Source organism: Lathyrus oleraceus, chromosome 2 (genome assembly GCF_024323335.1).
Source record: "Lathyrus oleraceus cultivar Zhongwan6 chromosome 2, CAAS_Psat_ZW6_1.0, whole genome shotgun sequence".
NCBI classification, from domain to species: domain Eukaryota; kingdom Viridiplantae; phylum Streptophyta; class Magnoliopsida; order Fabales; family Fabaceae; genus Lathyrus; species Lathyrus oleraceus.
Genome location: NC_066580.1, coordinates 413683608 through 413704018, shown reverse-complemented (window position 1 = coordinate 413704018; position 20411 = coordinate 413683608). Strand labels below are relative to the sequence as shown.

Genomic DNA, 20411 nt, shown 5'->3' with positions numbered 1-20411 from the left:
TTGGTCTAGCCGAGCACATGTTTTGTTAATTGCTCTTTACACACTAGAATCTTTTTCCTTCTATCTAACCCTCCTCACCCCAAGTCACTTTCTACCATCCAACCAAAACTTCTTCTGGTTAGGTCAATAATAGAGTATAGCTTTGGGGTAACCAGGCCCACTTGCATGTACTAATATTGAAGATATCATTGATGTTGCCAAACCTAACATATTTGTTATGTTTAATAATTTATTTTTATTTGACCCAATTTTGACTATATTTTGTTAGCTATGAAATTATACTTATCTTTTTCTCAACTTTCGTTTGAAGATTGAAATTCCTTAGTATTTCTCCAAGGATGAAGTGTTGTGAAAGTAAGTTTAGCAGAACCAATTTAGATAAGTTGATTTTAATTGTTGTTGATAGCTTAGAGTAACCAATTCTTTTGAATGCATTCTATTTTTTATGAGAAAATTTGTACATTTTGATTTGGTTAAAATTTTAGTATAGTTAGCTACCTAAAATAACCACCATTTGAGTGCAAATCTATAAACATTTGTAATTACAACAAATGCATTATTGGAACATAGATAACTATAGATGTATTTGGAAAGTTGGTTAGGTGGTTAGAAAATTACTTGGGGAGGTTAGAATGTGTAACTAACTTGTGAAAATCCAAACTTCAAAGAAACTTAATTTTTTTAGTTCCAATCTCTAAATATCTTTAATAATTATTGCAAGATAAATGTTCTTATACACAATTTTTTTTAATTCTTCTATTTTATTTTTAATCTATATGAAATGTGTTGATTTTAAAATTTATCTTTATAATATTAATTTAGTCAATCATGTACAAAAATCAATATCAATATATTTATTTTTTGCAAAATTGAGACAAAAATATATAATTTACACATTTGCAACGACTTAAAAGCTTAAATAAAATAAATAAATAAAAAACTATATTTGCATGATAGAAAACAAATTAAATCCAAAAACAAAAAATCTAAAATCCAAACATACACGTGGCGATACATGATAGGTCTTCTAATTTGCAAAAAGGCTCTTATGGACCAAACATTATCCTATCCATAAATCCTCTGTCCCATAATCCCATAATGTAACATTATGGTCTCAAATTCTCTTTCAGATTTCATGAATCACATTCAAATCCTCTCTAAAACAAACACTCTTCACCAAAATTCACCTTTCATTTCATTTTTTCCAGAAAAAAATCATCAAAATTACACCAAAAATGCTTCTTTTCCTTCTTCCCAATGCCATTTCATGCATAATTGCAACATGCATCATATCTGGTGAAAAGCTATCTCTTATTTAGTTTCTATCATATCAGATTTTGAGTTCATTCATTCTTAGTTATTTTGAAATATTGTTAGAAATGCTGCAAAGTTTATTTTCAGTTTGTTGAACATAACATGGTGGTGTCAGTGAAAGGATGACTGGGACAACTGTCCTTAGCCAAACCCATTTTTTGTCACTAACAAATAATCAACCGCATTGCTTTGAATTGAGCCATAGTTTCAATGAAAAGGGATGGTTATGTTTACTCAAAAGGTGCAATAGTATGGAGGAATTTAAGCAAGTTCATGCCCATGTTTTGAAATGGGGTATTTTCTTTGATTCTTTCTGTATGAGCAATCTTGTTGCAACTTGTGCTTTAACAAAATGGGGTAGCATGGATTATGCTTGCTCAATTTTCTCTCAAATGGATGAACCATGTAGCTTTGATTACAATACAATGATTAGAGGAAGTGTCAATAACATGAGATTTGAAGAAGCTTTGTTGCTTTATGTTGAAATGCTTGAAGGTGGAATTGAGCCTGATAAGTTCACTTATCCTTTTGTTCTTAAGGCTTGTTCTTTATTAGGTGCGCGAAACGAAGGAGTTCAGATTCATGGACATGTTTTTAAGATGGGTCTTGAAGGTGATGTGTTTGTGCAAAATAGTTTGATCAACATGTATGGTAAGTGCGGGGCGGTAGAGTGTGCCCGGGATGTGTTTGATAAAATGGGTGAAAAGAGTGTTGCTTCATGGAGTGCTATTATTGGTGCTCATGTTTGTGTTGAAATGTGGAATGAGTGTTTGATGCTTCTTGGAGAGATGAGTAGGGAAGGAAGATGTAGGGTTGAGGAAAGCACACTAGTGAATGTGCTTTCTGCTTGTAGTCATTTGGGTTCTCCTAATCTTGGAAAGTGTATACATGGGATCTTGTTGAGGAACATTAGTGAACTTAATGTTGTTGTGGAAACATCGTTGATTGATATGTATGTAAAGTGTGGGTGTCTTGAAAAAGGTTTGCGCGTATTTGAAAAAATGTCGGAGAAGAATAGATATTCTTACACTGTAATGATATCTGGTCTTGCCATTCATGGACATGGTAAGGAAGCTCTTAAAGTTTTCTCAGAAATGTTGGAAGAAGGTTTGGCACCAGACGATGTTGTCTATGTTGGAGTATTGAGTGCTTGCAGTCATGCTGGTCTTGTCGACGAGGGTCTTCAATGTTTCAAAAGCATGCAATTTGAGCATGGTATCGAACCAACGGTTCAGCATTATGGTTGCATGGTGGATCTCTTGGGAAGATTTGGGATGCTAAAGGAAGCCTATGAACTCATAAAGAGCATGTTAATTAAGCCTAATGATGTGATTTGGAGGAGCCTTTTAAGTGCCTGTAAAGTTCATCATAACTTAGAAATCGGAGAGATTGCGGCCAGAAATCTCTTCGTGTTGAATCAAAACAACACTGGCGATTATTTGGTGCTAGCAAATATGTACGCGAAGGCGCAAAAGTGGGACGATGTAGCAAAGGTCAGAACAAAATTGGCCGAAAAAAACTTAGTACAAACACCCGGGTTTAGTTTGATTGAAACGAAGAGGAAAGTGTACAAGTTTGTTTCACAAGACAAGTCTACACAACAATGGAACACCATCTATGACATGATTCACCAAATGGAATGGCAATTGAAATTCGAAGGGCATATACCAGATACATCACAAGTGTTGCTTGATGTAGATGAAGAAGAAAAGAGGGAGAGGTTGAAATGTCATAGCCAGAAGCTAGCAATTGCTTTTGGATTGATACATACATCAGAAGGATCTCCTTTAAGAATAACAAGAAATCTTAGGATGTGCAGTGACTGTCATACTTACACTAAATACATTTCCATGATCTATGAAAGGGAAATTACCGTAAGAGATCGTCATCGTTTCCACCATTTTAAAGATGGAACTTGTTCATGTAAAGATTATTGGTGAATTTGATTATGTTTATGAGCTTGTTCTTGAGGGTGGTAATTTTCCTGCCTCAATTCACATTTCTCACACACCTTTGTTATAGCTGTTATATCCTTATATTTTGACGTATCTTTGTAACTCTTTTTGTTTTGTTTATGTTTGAGTACAAGATAACAAGATAGAGTAAAAAAATTCGAGGCTTATATAAGAACAGAAGAGAATAAGAGGAAGTGTAATTTAAAACTATTGAAATAGAGTACTAGTTAATACATGTATTTTTCAAAAATCCTAAAAATTCCTATGTTGCAGAAGAATTTCCCCAGACACATTGTTTTAAAAAGATCTTTTCGAAGCATATCACTAATATTTATGATTTTAGATAACAGTTAAGAATTGTTGTTGGAAGGCAGAAAACTGATGCCAACACAAAAGACAACAGACGATGATTATGTTGCCTATTTGTATATGTGACAATTTTTATATTTTATGTATGCATTCATGAAATGAACCCATTTTTATCCAGTACAAAGTTGATTCGATTACTTATAAATTGACTTTTGATTTTCTTGATATTTTGTGCGAGCAATCATAAAATGAATTTTTTTATAAACTTATATTTACTTTTTAAATTTAGCATACTCAATGGCAATAAAAAAGACAATGATTCTTTTATAATTGATTTTGATCTCTGTAATTTTTTTTTGTCTGAGTCCCTATATCTCACTCTTGTGTTATTTTTAGTCCTTACTAAAACCAACACAAAAAGTGAGATACAAGGACTTAAACAAAAAAAGAAAATTACATAGACCAAAATTAAAAAACCGCTAACTTTACGGGGATCAAAAATCCATTTAAGTCTATATTTTAAGCATGATTTTATATGAATATTATATCACCCAAAATTCTTAGACTTATTTAAAAAGATTTACACGATATTTTAAGGTGTCACCAACGACAATCCTTTGAAAATCTAAACACATCAAATTATTTGAAATTACACTGCAGAAAAATATTTCATGGCAATTTTATAAATAAAGTCATAAACTTCAAACCGACAAAATCAACATTAACTCAAAAAATCATAACAAGTCTTGTCCCCGATGTTACACAATCAAAGCACTAAAAAACACTAATGTATGACAAAGCAATAAATAAATAAAATGAAGAGTAGTTGCAACAAGTCACCTTCCACACACATCTACAATGCTCACTCCTGGTTATCTGCAAGATGTCCATGGTAGAAAACATGAAGCAAAAGGGTGAAAAAAACATTCAATGTGAACAATGTAAAGAATGCGAAAGTGAAGAATCATAATACATAGCACATATTCAATAGACAATCAACATCACCACAATCTCACACCCAATCACAATAATATACAGTTATATGTATGTAATGTGATTCACGACACAACGTGACACTTATGCACGTGGTACCATTATGGACAACACATGTCTATTTCACTCCTGAATCCCCACCATAGGACCATAGCACACCAATTCGCTATTATCACCATAAGTAACACTTCACCAATTTCCATCTAGAACCAGCTACTCACTCCTGAATCCACACAATCGATCAAAGCACATTAATTCGCTATTATCACCATAAGCAACGCTTCACCGATTCTCATCTAAAATCAGCTACTCGTTCCTGAATCCATTATACCAGAGCACACCAAAATTGGACTGAAGCCCGTACGCCATGATGCATGATTTTTAACAACGTGCATTATCACCAAAATAATCACCATACAATCACCTCAATTATGCATAATATTATACTCAATACACAATAGTTGATTAACGCCACAATAAATAAAAAATAACACCAAACAGAAGCACCACATCAAATGCGTATTCATGCGGCATTCAATCATGTTAAACCATTTAACATAAATTCATCATTAAGTAGAAATAACGATTCACAAAATTATCCATACATTTCATTACATACATTCCTACGGTGAATATACGACTACATATAACAATTATCTCACCAAGTACTACCATGAGGTAGCCATGCGTCTTAGCTCTCCAACGTTTCAAACAACACCTCATTTGGACCTACGAAACTAAAGTTATGACCAAAATTGTTGGGCAATGCAACATAGTTTGAAACATGATTTTCAAATTTTGGCCTAAGTCAATCGATTGACATCAAAATTGTTTTCATTCTTACTTTATCAAAATTCACTCCAAGAGGCCATGCAATCCATTAGTTGAGAATGACAATCGATTGTCATGTTTTTTTGTCAATCGATTGACACTAGTTATTTTAAAAAAACAATTTTTCCCATGATCTGCATCCCTCTCGTTCACGAATCTTCATCCATTATTCTAACTCATATTTTCCACATTTAATTAACCCAAAATAGGAATTGCACAGTACACCGTATTATTATAACAATCAAATATCTTATAATACATATATCCATCATGATTCATGACAATTTGTCATACAATTAAATCATCGAATTCACCAATATTTATACTCATGATCAAAGCTTTATATATTTATCAATGGCAGAAAATTACATATGCATATACATGATGATTTAAACATGAATTCAATCATAATCAATCGAATAATCAACATAATCAATCACCAATTTCAGATTTGAAAAAAAAAACAATAATACATCCAAAACATAATTATACAACCCTAATGAGAGCAAATACCTCTCTTATCTACCCTACCTTGTAATACACCCATAGTAAAAGCCATTTCTCCCCCTTTCTCCCAGTAGCAAATTCTCCAATTAGAAATTGTTTCTTCCCTCCGTAGGTCCTAGACTTATTCTTCTCACTTTTTCTCTAACTCCTATTTTGCATATAGTAAAACTTCTCCCAATTTTCACATTCCTCTATTTATAAATAAAAACCTAATTCTTTCATTTATGTATTTTCCTTACTACCCCCAACTTATTCTCCAAATATCCTAATTGCCCCTTATTTTTCTACTAACTCATATTTTCTCTTTAATTTTAACTACTAAATAATTTCTAACATAAAACCACCAATCTTTTTTATTTATAATATTAAATATAATTAATTAAAAATACTAATATTCTAGTTATTGATAATTATTCTACAAAACACTCATATTCTCACTACACCCTACCAATATCATTACGCCCCACCAACCCAGATACTCACATAATTTATTTTAATTAAAACACTTAATAACCAAATAAATACATAAACAATTCAATTAAATCAATTAATCGAATTTAAGGTGTTACAAATATTACCTAAAATATAAAAAAATGGAATATATACAATAAGCAACAAAATCGTTGCTAAATCGTTGCCTTTTGTTTTGGTAATGATTCCATGCCTTCCACTATACCCTTGTCTAAAACCATAAATATTGTAGTGATATGCTCTAGAATACTCCCTCTAAATAGGGTCAAAATAGAGTTTTTACGGAATCTCTAAGAAATACATTAGGTATATTGAGAATTTCTTTAATAAATATTAGTGTTTATTTTGATCCAATTAATGGTAGTTCAGGGCCAAGTCAAGTGCCCAACAAATAGGAGTATGGATTCTCCGTTGTTCTCTCACACACACATTGTTAGTGCAATACTAATGACAATTGTTGGATTTGTGATAAACTTTTCTCTTTTTTACTTAATAGTATTTATTTATTTTTCCAACCATTAATTTATAGCGAAATGGATGACTGATTGCAAAAGGCAGGAGATTATCCATTCTCAACAAGGAGTGACATATATTCTCTTCTTCTTATACCACATACTAGGTATTAGGGTTAAGGATGATACTCATTATAGGCTGGATATATGACCTTTTAATCTTATACTATTTTTTTAAAGGAAAAATAAATGCAGAAGAATTTGCATCGTCTAAATAGATTAAAAAAGAAAAGTACAAGAAAATTGGAGGACATAGAGCCTAATCAAGTGAAAACAAAGAGCAAACAAAACAAAAAGGAAAGAGACGCACGCATCACGCACACAATTCAACGAACCCATTGAAAATAAAGTGTGAAATGTGTGATATGACAACATAAACTCAAAATTTGAAAACAACGAATAAATTCGACCGCCAACACGATAACAAGTTTATTAACCAATAACTCGTTAACAAACTCCAACAAGCAATTACAACCATTTTTGGTCAAATAGGCTGAGACACTGAAACCGAAGATGGAGACAAAATAATCAACCTGTCTCAGTTAGGCGTCTGAACAACTAATAGAGATAACATGAATCTATGAACGATTTAACGAGCAATGTTAACACAAAATTAGACAATGCAAAAGCAAATCATAATCGGTTTGGAAGGAAACCATAGTGGTAACCCATGTCCAATCTAGAACCACAACCTACTTCTATGCCTACCCATAAACAACTACTGACGTTTATTGAACAACAAAAGGACCATCAACGACGACGAAAATATCAATTGTTGATTTGACCATATCAAACGACGGTTAAGAACCGATCTGACCAACAATCATTAAAGATCGGTCGTCAGCGAGAAGATACATAATAGACAGATGACAACTATTGTTGGACTAAACCTTGCCAAAGAACCCTGAAATCACCTGAAACAGTTTACAAAGAGACTAGTGACACACCACTGACAAACTCTCGAACCCATCCAAAGAATACATTAGAATTCGACAATTTAAATTTCAAGAAAAAAAAAGAAATGCAAACAACTAGAGAAAAGACATAGAAAGAAAATATTTTTAGAGAGAAAAAGTGTGACGCAAAATTTTCACTAAAACTATAAAAAGAAACTAAAAAATTCTTTAAACGTACTAGACTTTGCTTGAAAACATATGATTGTAAAAGTGAAATATTTAAGAATAATATTTTAATTCAATCATTGAATTAAATGCATGTGTAGAATTACATTGACACATTATATAAATTAAATTTTATTTCTTTTATAAAATAATTGCATATATTTATATCATCTTAAAAACAAACAAAGTTTATAAAATTATGTTTGATGAATAAAAAAATTATGATAAAAAATCATTAATATATTTCTTAAATTTTATTAAAATCTAATTTGTCATAACCAACCCCGACGCAAACACAAAATGGTATTCTCCTTCCACTCTTTTCGGGAACCATAACCATTAAAGGTTCTAACAAGTCAATATTTTATGTATTTCTCAAAGATCCCATAAGCATTCCATTTTGATCATGTCTAAAAGGATCCTTTCGAACACACTCTATTTAAGAAGAATCCTCGTAGACACGTTTTGAAAAGATCATTTCGAAGCATATCACTATAACATTTATGATTTAAGACAACTAAGAATCGATGTTCGAAGGCAAAAAAAATGGATTCCAAAACAAAAGACAACAAACGAAAATTTTATTGCCTAATCGTATATGTGACATTTTTTATATTTTAGGTATGCACTCATGAAATGAACCAATTTTTATTAAGTATAAAGTTGGGGAAATTATTTGTTAATTGCCTTTTAATAAATATTTTATGTGCGCATATATAAAATGAATTTTATTATAAATATGTTTCAACTTTTATATTTATTTTTTAAATTTAGCATACTCAATAGATCGGTTATGAAGTGCGCTTAAAAAATAAAAATGGCAATGATTCTTTTATAATAATAATTGTATTGGGGAGTCCGGGAAAATCGGGAGTACCACAAGAGATGGAGACACCACATCTCAATAAAAAACTTTAAGGTGTTAGGTAAATGGGTCATCTCTCTCTTATAAATCCAACATTTCACTCATTCATATGCAATGTGGGATTTTAACTACTCACACTTGCACTCAATATTTTCCCTCACAAGTGTGATTCCTCCACATCCTATAACAGAATCCAACACCGGATCCAACTCCCGCACCCCCACAAAGTCGAACTACGACTCTGATACAATTGTTAGGAAGTATGGGGAAGTCGAGAGTACCATTGAGACTAATGCTCCAGGACCACAAGAGAGAGAGAGTGAGAGAGAGAGAGAGAGAGAGAGAGAGAGAGACAACACATCTAAATCCCAAACCATAAGATGTTAGATAAAAATGATTCATCTCTCTTATAAATCCAACATTTCACTCATTCGTAGGCAATGTGGAACTTTAACCACTCACATTTGCACACAACAAATTGTACCATAAAAGGCTAGAAATAATTGATGTCGATATTGCTCGTTATATATGTTAAGCATGTTTTTACCTGATTATGACCTAAAACATAAAAAAAAAGCAGCTTATACGATAAGCAACATAATCGTCGCTTAATTATTGCCTTTTGTTTATATAATAACTTTCCGCCTTCTAGCAACGGTTATGTGCCATTGCCTAAAACCCTAAACATTCTACTAATATGGTTGTTCTCGACCACCAAAGGGTATAGAGAAACCAGGGGGTATTGAAGGTCTGTTTAGAACATTTCCAAACGGAGGGGGGGGGGGGGGGGGTAGGAGGCCCTCTAGGCCCAATGTAAGTCAAAATAGGTTAAGTATGTGAAATCGAATGCGTAGGCGTCGAACTTGCCATAAATGGTACAGGTTCAGACACATGATCGATCAGATTGATCCTAAGACATGTGTTAATTATTTGTTAAAGTGAGTTCTAGTGAACATAAACACTTCGACAATGTTTGCAACGATAATTATTCGTGAAAATACTTAAAAAGTAAATGATCAACACAAAATAAAGAGAAACCTTGTAAGAACGAAGATAAATGACAACAAAGATGAATCTTTAAAATAAAGAAATATTTATGAAAAATAAATATGAATTGAATTACTTCAAAGTAAACGACAATGGTGTAAATCAAACATACATTTCTCAATTTACTGTTTCTCTACACGCGGATACTTGGTAAATTTTACAGATTTTGTACACACTTTGAACACACCCTGATCCTAGCACTAAGACCTTTTATTTATACTAATCGAAATAACCGCTTCCAACGACCTTTCTATCACATCGAGACAAATGGCGCTTTGCATGGATGCAACTATTCATTATGCTCCACGTGTACCTTAAGCAATTCAGATAAGCTAGTTGAAGTCAGCGTATAGCTAGTTGAATAATGAGGAGATGATTTCTCTCTTACCTACGGATTCTTGGAATTGGCTTTGGAAGCTTAAAATCTCAATCAACATCCAATTCTTCCTCTGGCAAGTAATGCCCCACGCGATCGCCACACGAACTATCTTGAATCATAGAGGCATCCACTTAGGCTCTACTTGCCCTATTTGTGATAATGAACATGAAACTTTGCTTTACAGTTTGTTTAATTGTAATCAGGCATAAGCTATATGGAACTTAATTGCGGGTCCTAACTTCGATTTTCTTTAGGGGGTAACTTGATTTTCATACGATCTCGTGAAAATACTGACAAGTTTGACATTGTGATACCCATTACCATGTGGGTCATTTGGTGTGCTATAAATGATTTTTTTTCTTTTGTGATAACAATACGCCTCACATGACTTCTTAGTCAAAATCAAAACTATGAATCATGATGTTATTCAAGCTCTCAAGGGCATGCATAAAGAGATTACTAAGAGATAGATTCACCCTATAAAGTATGAAGATGTTTCCATTCTTCATTATTAGCCATTATTAAAAAGTAGGACTACATGATAAGGATTAAGCATTCCAACTCTATCATTGTCTTAAAGAGAGGAATATGTATGTTGACTATTTAACCAAACTTGAACCAAAATCTACAATTGTTCTTAATCCTTTAACACTTGTTCTTGATCCTCCGCTTATCTTTATTTACAGCGACATGAAGGTTGCTTCTCATGCGACCAATAGTTTTTTTTTGTTTCTTAATTTTTTTCTCATTTTTTAAAAAAAAATTACTAATTGAATATTGTAGAATTTTTATGCTGCCTGGTTTGAAATTTTTTTAATTATTTAATTGAAAAGTAAAAGATTTATAGATTAAATAAACGATTTAGTTGAATACTCCAAAACGTTGTCGTTCCCCCACTGTTATGCTTCTTCTACATCGGTCTTCTTCTTCCATCGTCATCGTGCTAGGGTTCGCAGCTTGCCAGTTTCTTCTTCCGTCTCTTCATTCGTTCATGTAACTCGCGCAATCAACTTAATCACGTGACAACTCACGAAATCCTTCACGTGCCTTCAACTAATTGGGGAAATATTGTTCGAGCTTTTGAGATTGCAACACTTGAAAGATGCAGAAATTGGGAGAGTTCAAACTACCTAATTTCTTCAATTACCCACCTTACTTCACGTAAATTCCTCTTTTTCTTCTCTTTCGTTGATCAAATTCATTTTTTTCTTTCAAATTTGGCAAATTGTGCATATTCAAATGAGTCAAGTAACTTAATTGGTACTTAATTCAAAGAGTTCAATTTTTTACTCATTTGCAAATTTCAATGTATAATTCTTATTGTGTGATTGTTAATAGTGAAAAAAGTGATTGACTTGAGGTTGATTAGGTCTTTGATTTGGATTCTGCTTTTCAGTTTGCAGCCAGTAAGGGACACTAGAGAGAAGCAAATACAGTTATGGAAAGAGCTTATTATAGATTACTGTAAAACACAGAAGATTTTTGTGATTGGAATTGAAGATGAATTTCCACTTTTTACAAATACTGTAATTGAAAGTAAGCTTGAATTTCCTGCTTTTGTTGCCAATTTCCATGGAGGTTGTCGAAATCGACGAGTCCTATTTATAAATACTTGCTTAGTTTTGTGTTTTGTTTATTTCTACTTTTTTGTTGAATAATTGTTTTCAGATTTTCGATAGTGCAGGATCTCTTACTCATGAAGCTAGAGAAGCGTTCCTTTCAGCCTTAGTTTCTGAGGGTATGCTTTGTGTTTTTGGATTTGTAATGCTGGTAATTGGGTCGAGGGGAAAATGTCTCAGGTTTGTTATTCTGTTTGACAGGACGAGCTGAATGGATGGATAAAGGACGTAGAAAATGTCTTATTTTATGGCACCGGATTCAAGATTGGGCTGACATTTTACTACAGTTTGTAAGTTTGAATTCTAGTTTAATAATCACTTCATGCAAATAGGTATTTATTTCCTTTGAATTTACTGTAATATTGATAGGCAAAAGATAATGGACTGGAAGATGGTGTTGTGACAATTGAGGAAATACGCTTTGGAACTGAATCTCAAGGAACGGGTAATGCACTGAATGATATCTGTAGTTTGTATTTGGTAATTGGTACTATAATTTGGGATAGGTCAAGTTTGACAATGATATCCGGTTAATTATACTATAGTTGTCTTATTATTTCTTCATGCATGATGATATATTAGGGTTTGATGCTGATTCTTTTGGTTGATCTTTGTAAAATAGTTTTGCCTTTCAGTTTATTTCCCACTAATTTGGTTGGATCAAGTCATTTGGATGGGACTGTTTATCCTTAATGGTGATTGAGGGATAGATTGAAATTCAGATAGATATATTCTCTGTAGCACCAACACCTCTGAACTGAAGCGTGTCCGGTGTCCGACGCGCACATGACACAGACACATGTGATTACCTTCAATATTTATTTTTCAAATTACTACTATTGTGTCGGTGTCGTGTCCGTTGTCCGTGTTAGTGCTTCATAGGATATATTTCCTTAATTTTACTCAGACTCAACTGAAGATAAGATGAAAGTTATCATGGCATAGACGAAGAGCAAATACCCCAAAATGTTTTTGGATATCCTTAGTATAAAATTCAATGATTTGTCTTTCATCTTTACATTCTAGTTTTGTTTGATATAGTACTAAAAAATGTTTATGGCTTAGTTGTATCTTTCAAAAGGGTGATGGGGAAAATGTGCAAGCAATAAACATATTTTATCTTTCAACAGGGTGATGGGGAAAATGTGCAAGCCACTAACAATTTAAAGAGGCTTTACACAATCACAACGAATGTTTAAATTGAAAAACTGCAAAAGAATTTTACTGCAAGTGAAATGCTAAAGTAACATGCTACAGTTCCTGCTTACTTGTATTGTATTGTAAATGTTTAACCCTCCAAAATGGGTATAATATAAATTCGTGATAAAATATCTCTAGCTTAATATCCTTGTTGGAAATCAATACCAAAACATAAGTTAATGAGAAAGCTAGGCTTGAACTTGACATACCTTTTTTGCCTTATATACCAAATTCTTTCATTCTTTAAATTGAAAGTCATTATTTTTTTAATTTATAGGTAAAATCTTAATTGAGTGTTTATTATTTGCTTAAACTTTCAGTACAAGTGGTTCTTTGCTATGAAGCACAGACTCTGACACGGACCCCGGGACACGACACGACAGGGACACTCCGACAAGGATAATGTCAAAAACATAGGACACCGACACCGCTACATATACAATAGTATTTGAACTTCATTTATTAGAAAAGAGTTAAAAATTTCTTAATCAAAATTATTGTCTTTAATTTTGTATTGATAACATTACTTCAACACATGTTTAACCCTTTTAGATTATTGTAAGAATTGTCTTAAAAATATATATAAGGTGTGTTGAAGCAAAGAAAAAAACAAATTCTTTTTTAAACACTTGTCTAAGTTCTCCGGGACGTGTTGTATGAGTGTCAAACGGATGTCGGACACCGTTTTAAAGAGTGTCAAAGCAAATAAAATAAATCAGTTATTTGGGGAACACTTGTCTGACTTTTCCGACACTTGTCTGACTTTTCCGACACTTGTTTGACTTTTCCAACACGTGTCGTACGAGTGTCATACAAGTATCGGACACCACGACGCGCCTACTCCTAGAGGTGTCCGTGATTCATAGGTTCTTTGACATAATGTCAGAGCTTGATTGTCTTTCGTCTAGCGTTTGACCTTTGCCACTGCAAGTTTGGGTACTGCTGTACTATAAAATGAAACATTCTCAAAACAGAAAAGTAAGAGGGCAGAAAAAGTGATAGAACCTTTGTGCTGTTTAAAGATTTAACAGAAAAATAAGAGGGCAGAAAAGATGATAGAACCTTTGCGCTGTTTAAGATTTAACAGAAAGATAAGAGGGCAGAAAAGATGATTGAACCTTTGCGCTGTTTAAGATTTAACAGAAAAATAAGAGGGCAGAAAAGATGATAGAATAGAACCTTTGCGCTGTTTAAGATTTTTGAATTGATTTATTCATGAGGAGCCGTATAAGGTGAAAATATCATATTAGGTCATAGACTAGTATGCAATCTAAGAACAGTTTACTACAACAAAAACAATTGACCATTATAGGTGGTGGGAACAAGCTATAAGATAAAATGGACTACAACAAAGACAATTAACCATTATAGGTGGCGGGGTTTCAATTTTTCTTTTCTAACATTTAAGTGGAGTTGAGACAGTAGAGGTTTTAATTTGATGCATGCACACACCTAATCTAGTATGGCATAAACTCAGGTGTGCTATAGCAGATTTTGAAAATTATCTAACACGACACACCCGGCTGTATTAATCACATAAAAGCTAGTATAAAATTAATATGAAAGCATGAACCTTAAATTTAAAGAGTGAGTCAATATTGTAAAGGTTAGAACATGTAATTGTAAACATGATTGATTTGGAAATTCAAAAACTAAGTGACAAATTGTAAAATACAAGTGGAAGTAGAGTTGACATACAGTAGTTATGTAAAATAAAAGTGGAACCAATTCCAAAGTAATGGAAATGTTTTATTGGGGACTGTCATGTCGCCCTGTAAGGTTGTAACTAGAGGCTCGCACCACACCACAACTTCTGGTGTCTGCATTAAGATAGATGCATTGTATTCTAGTAGCTTATTGGACTCCATGATGCACTGAATTCAAAAGCCAATGTGTTTCTTAGTAGCATAACTTAGCATCTGTAATTTCATGACATATATTATAAACATCATATGGGGTCAAGTAAACTTGCTTATGAACCCCATCCCACCCTTCATCGAGAAACCTGAACTGCCTTACGTTTATTTCACCTTGAGTTTGTTGCTTCTCGGCATTTAACCTTTGACCTACTTCACAAACTTACATTGTTAAGTCTATCAGCTTTCCTTTTAGGGCATTTTTTCTTATGATTATATATACTGCTAGTTCCTGCATGCTGGACTGGGACTGTGCAATGGTTTTGACATTGGCTCTAATTGTTTTTTATTTACTGCAGAACTTCAAGGGATAGACAGAACTATTTTGAACCGTGCATTGAAACTATTAGAACAGAAGGGGAAGCTTGTGGTATTTAAAGGAACTTCAACAGATGATGAAGGAATTAAGTTTTCTGTATAATTGTTTACTTTGTGTTAGTCTGGTGAATCTTGATGAATTTCACATGACTTCTTTGAAAGGTCTTGTCCTGCCATCTGACTTGATGAGTATGTCACTGGAAAAGATATCTAAGATCAAGTTGGCATCACTATCATCCAGTATTATTTTGGAATCTTGTCTGTGTTAAGAGTTTAGCTTTGTCATGTAATCTTGGTTAGGCTAGGGAAACTGCATTCCTTGTGACCATGAAATTCATAAATGGGAGTGGGTTCCTATCTTCCAATGCCCTAAAAGCATTTGTTATTATAGACATTGACATTATCTAATTAATAATCAATGTGTTATGGCTCATTTTATACGTGGTTTTAACAAAATCTTTTTGTCCCATTTTAATAATCAATTTATAATATCAATAAAACTCTAAAAAATCTATTAGGCTATTACCATTGTTAATACTTTTGTAATCATTATATATTTTTCTTCATCAACTTAATATGAGAAATAGTAAAAGACATTAGAAACCTCCAGAGCTTGGTATCTTGAAAATAAGTTGTGATGCTTTTGTTTTTCAACAAGGTGTCTTTTCTCCTTGTGGAGGAATAGCTGGATGTTCTTATGGTGGATTTTTTTTTTAATTGGGCTGCTGCTCCGTACTGCAACCAGAGTTATAGGCAATTCATTGAGATTTAACAATAGCTGAAGAAAATGGCGTAATTCATTTGATGATGGAGTCAGCTATTCTGTTGGATGGGGACTGGCATTTTATATTAGCTCAGGATTTGGAGTTGCTTCAGATTGCTCATGTTTTGAGAGAAGCAGGCCATATTACTCAAGATTTGGAGTTGCTTCATATTACTCATGTTTTGAGGGAGATGTTAAACATTTTCTCAGGAAAAAGAGGTAAAGAAAGCATCAATAATCTAGTAAACAATTCCATGTAATGGTCACATATCAAATTTACTCAAATATTTGTCGTTGTCTTCCTCTTGATCTAATATGATCATCATGTAAGAGCTCATGATTTTGAATTCATTCAAACGTCAAACTACCCTCCTCTCACCAGGCAAAGGTAGTCAAAGTTAAAATTGGTGATCGTACCAGATTCTCTGTCCAGGTTAAAGGGAAGCGAGCGGCACCATCCGCCCTGGTCGTGATCATAGAGGCGTCATTTCACCCTCTTACCCTCACAAACTTGTCTTGCTAATTTTTAGAATGATTGAAATAAGGTTTGAACAATGCTCTTTCAAATAGGACACTCAAGGTTACGCAGTTACTTTAGTACCAATCTTGGTGCTGTAAAAAGAGAAGAACATCCGTATGGTAGGACGGATTTTTAGTCGCTGACACATAATTTCAAACGCCTTAATCAGACTCCAGTCATTAGGCAAAATATGAGGAGGGGCGATGTTTGACGCCACTAGCACCTCCATCTCAAATGGAGAAAAAAAGAACTATAACCCATAAATCGCCGTTAACAGAGAGGTGTAAGTAGAAATAGGGAGTGAGCGGGTCATCTAAGGCCCATATTGACTCTCTGTCGTACAACACACCTCCAATATAACTTCATCCTCATCACATGAATAGTAAATATTTATATGTTTCAGAAAGGAGACTACCTCTCCTCACTGGTATAATAAGTCTCGAAATCCTCGACGTTTTTGTGCTCAGGATCAGATGCAACTATTAACTTTGTGCTTCTTGAGAAAATAGGCCATTATCGTTACCAATGGTACCATCACTATTGAAGCTAATGGAACTCTAACAATTATCGAACATGTATAGCTCCACTAATTTGTACTCAACCGTCTCTCAAGACATTGAGCGTTCATATAATAGTAATTTCACATATGTCCACTACGAGTCAAAAGCTCTACTAGGTTGTTACTCTCGTCTAAATTTCTAAATATCACCATAAATGAGAAAAAGGAAGAAAAGGTAAAAAATATGTACCTACAGATGGAGGATTGAAAGCTTGAGCTTGAAAAAAATGGAAGGCGGGTATGCTCTTGAGGGATTCTGAGGGAGCTCTCAAGAACTTTGAAGATGAAGATATGTAAAAAGGTAAAATGGTTAGGGTTAAATCTCTTTTATAGAGGTTTATAGCCTAGTTGTAGGAATAATCAAGGGTCTCTCCCTAGGTTTCCCAATAGTCACAAAATATTTCCTCACGTTTCTGACACGTGTGAGGGATTTGGGCGATTCTGGCTTCTCAAGGCTAAATCGTCATTGTTCACAAATTAATATTATGTGTGCACCACAGCTGACATTTGGGTTTTTACCTCGATTGATATTTGATGATTCACTTCATTGGCATCTGGTGATTTACCCTAGGTTACACCTGTGGAATTCGCTCCAGGTACACCTGAGGGACTCGTCCCAAGTACACTTGAGGGACTCGTCGTAAGTAAGTCTGGGGGACTCGCCCTAAGTAAGCTTGAGGGACTCATCCAAATGAGAGGATATGATTAAACTAAATCACTTCACCCTCTACAAGCTCTCATGCTTAAGATATTGTGTACAAATATATTTGCAAAGGACCCGCATTAAGTGATACAAGGGCTTCCTAAGGGCATGCGACAAAGTTTTTCGCCCTAACAATCTTCATTGCGCCTGTTTATTGAAGTGTGCGCTCATTTCCTAGTTATATAGCTCGTTGTCTAGATTACTCACCTATTTATGAAAACATGAGGAGTGATGTGTTTCTATCATAACGGTAGGGAAGAGGAAGTCAAAAAAGGAGAAGTCACTTCTCCAAGATGATATGGAAAGTAACTACCCACACCCTACGCTTCTAAAGGAAAGAACTATCGTTACTACTTACTTGGAGCCTAAGATCTAAATCCAAGAGGTTCTTATAAATTCCCCTAGGTTGAGAAAGGGGCATTGAATTCTTTTTAAAAATATCATATACACCGCTTTTCACTATCCCTATATAAGTTTGTTCTAACACTACAACAACTTTAAATCCTCTAACAATCCTACACCACAGAATTGTCACCCAATGCACTTCTAGCAAGAACAATACTTTTATATATATAGGTAAAGAATAAAATCAAAGTTCATTAACTTGACATTGATATTGCATATTAATAGTTGGTTTCATGTATATAATAAAATAAGATAATAAAAAGGTTGAAAATATATATATATATAGATATATATATATATATATATATATATATATATATATATATATATATATATATATATATATATATATATATATTCAACCTTTTTATTATCTTATTTTATTATATACATGAAACCAACTATTAATATGCAATATCAATGTCAAGTTAATGAACTTTGATTTTATTCTTTACCTATATATTTCCTATATAAGGTTGACATCTTTGTAAGTGGTAGATTAGTATAGAGAATTTTGTTGCTGATACTAATACAAGGTTTTAATATGCCATTCTTGTTATACGTGACAACTTTAATATGCCATCCTTGTTATACGTGACAGCTCCCTCCATTTTGTGTGTTTTTATCTATATATCTTTTAGTAAAGTTTTGGGTTTTTACAATATGTGAGTTAGTATCGAAAATTTCGAAAGTATACTATTTTTTTTAATTGAACAAAAAATACTAAGAATTTAACTATTAATAATGACAATTTTATTTTTGTTATACAAGTTTCATAATTTTCGGTATACTCTGCTATTGTAATCTGAAAATTTGAAAATTCTGGTATGCATCATTTTTTTTTTAAATTATGAAAATTCTAGTATAAATGGAGTATTTGATTTTTTTATTATGTTTTTTTGCATTAATTTGTTAAGTAAATAAGAAGATAAAATAGCTATCCGATAAAATATATACATAAAATTTCAAAATGGGGTACATATATAAATACAAAATAAACTACAATAACTTTCTGACTTCGTCTTCCCAATGCCTAATGCGTCCCGCAAATGCCGTTTTCCATGCTCTTGTCTCTTTAGTACAATTCTCTCTCCAACGATCAATGACGGGAGGCAATGGACAATCAGGTTTCATCAGTCGACAACTGACCAAAAATCAAATAAAACAAAATGAAATATATTCAACATCCATTACCTATTTGTTTTGTATGTGCAATAAAAAATCAACACCAAATAAAACATATTCAACAACTTTACTGAATCAGGATGTGTTCAAAAGATATCAGCAAGATTATTTGACTTGTCTCTGTTTCTAGAACAACACATGTATTTCTCTTCATGAATAAGACTCAACAACATTTGCATTTTCGTCAACGGACCTCTCTTGGTCATATTATATGTTTGTCTAGCCTTATACACTTGGGTAGTACTCGTGAGGTTTTCTGAATCATTATCTTTCAACGCAGAAAATATGTACTTTGTCATGTCATTCACAAATTGTCTTTAATAGAGTATATAGTAGTTAGTGGTGTATACTGTATCAGCTATGCTGTGCCAGCTGTATTCAGTTAGTGCTAGCTGCTCTATATATAAAGAGCCACTGTATTCATTCTTATCATGAAAATAAAATATTATTCTTTCTCTCTCTTATGATATTCTATCATGGTATCATTCTTTATCTCTCTTATGATACTCTATCATGGTACCTAGAGCTTGTTAGATGCCCAAAAGTGCTTATTTGAGCTATCATATGTGGGCATCTTTCACTCTTTTGCCTTGCTAAAATTGTCAAAATCACATTTATTTTACATGGAATGCGTTACATTGATAAACAAGCTTGGTGCCTTTGATGTGTTTGTTATTGTGCAGGAAAGGCATGAATTAATTGATAATAAAGACACAAGAGAATTGGCAAAGGAACCAAAGCAAAGGAGCATTTCATCTGCCTGCTCGCTAGGCGAGGCTGTGGCGAAGAATGGGTTCGCTAGGCGAGCTCCTGGCGAACAGCTCCAGTAAATTAGCAAATTAATTCGCTAGGCGAGCTCATGGCGAAGTCTGCAGGGAATTCATTCTGTTTTGGTGAAAAAGTGCAGCCAACACTCACT

At 33.4% G+C, this 20411-nt stretch overlaps 2 protein-coding genes across 3 annotated transcripts; both read left to right on the top strand.

Moving 5' to 3' along the window:
• The first annotated feature begins 1073 nt into the window (after positions 1-1073).
• LOC127119804 (pentatricopeptide repeat-containing protein At1g31920) lies at positions 1074-3371 on the top strand. The gene has a single exon (XM_051050130.1). The coding sequence runs from the start codon at positions 1437-1439 to the stop codon at positions 3252-3254; it is 1818 nt and encodes a 605-aa protein (XP_050906087.1). The 5' UTR covers positions 1074-1436; the 3' UTR covers positions 3255-3371.
• A 7515-nt stretch (positions 3372-10886) lies between these two features.
• LOC127119803 (vacuolar protein sorting-associated protein 25) lies at positions 10887-15790 on the top strand. Of its 2 annotated transcripts, XM_051050129.1 has the most exons (7): positions 10887-11465; positions 11701-11840; positions 11989-12042; positions 12125-12213; positions 12293-12368; positions 13444-13567; positions 15339-15485. In XM_051050129.1, the coding sequence occupies exons 1-6, from the start codon at positions 11407-11409 to the stop codon at positions 13524-13526; spliced, it is 501 nt and encodes a 166-aa protein (XP_050906086.1). In that variant the 5' UTR covers positions 10887-11406; the 3' UTR covers positions 13527-13567; positions 15339-15485. The 2 variants fall into 2 exon arrangements, with proteins under 2 accessions (XP_050906086.1, XP_050906085.1); XM_051050128.1 differs by lacking the exon at positions 13444-13567 and having other exon boundaries at positions 15339-15790.
• Positions 15791-20411: the final 4621 nt, after the last annotated feature.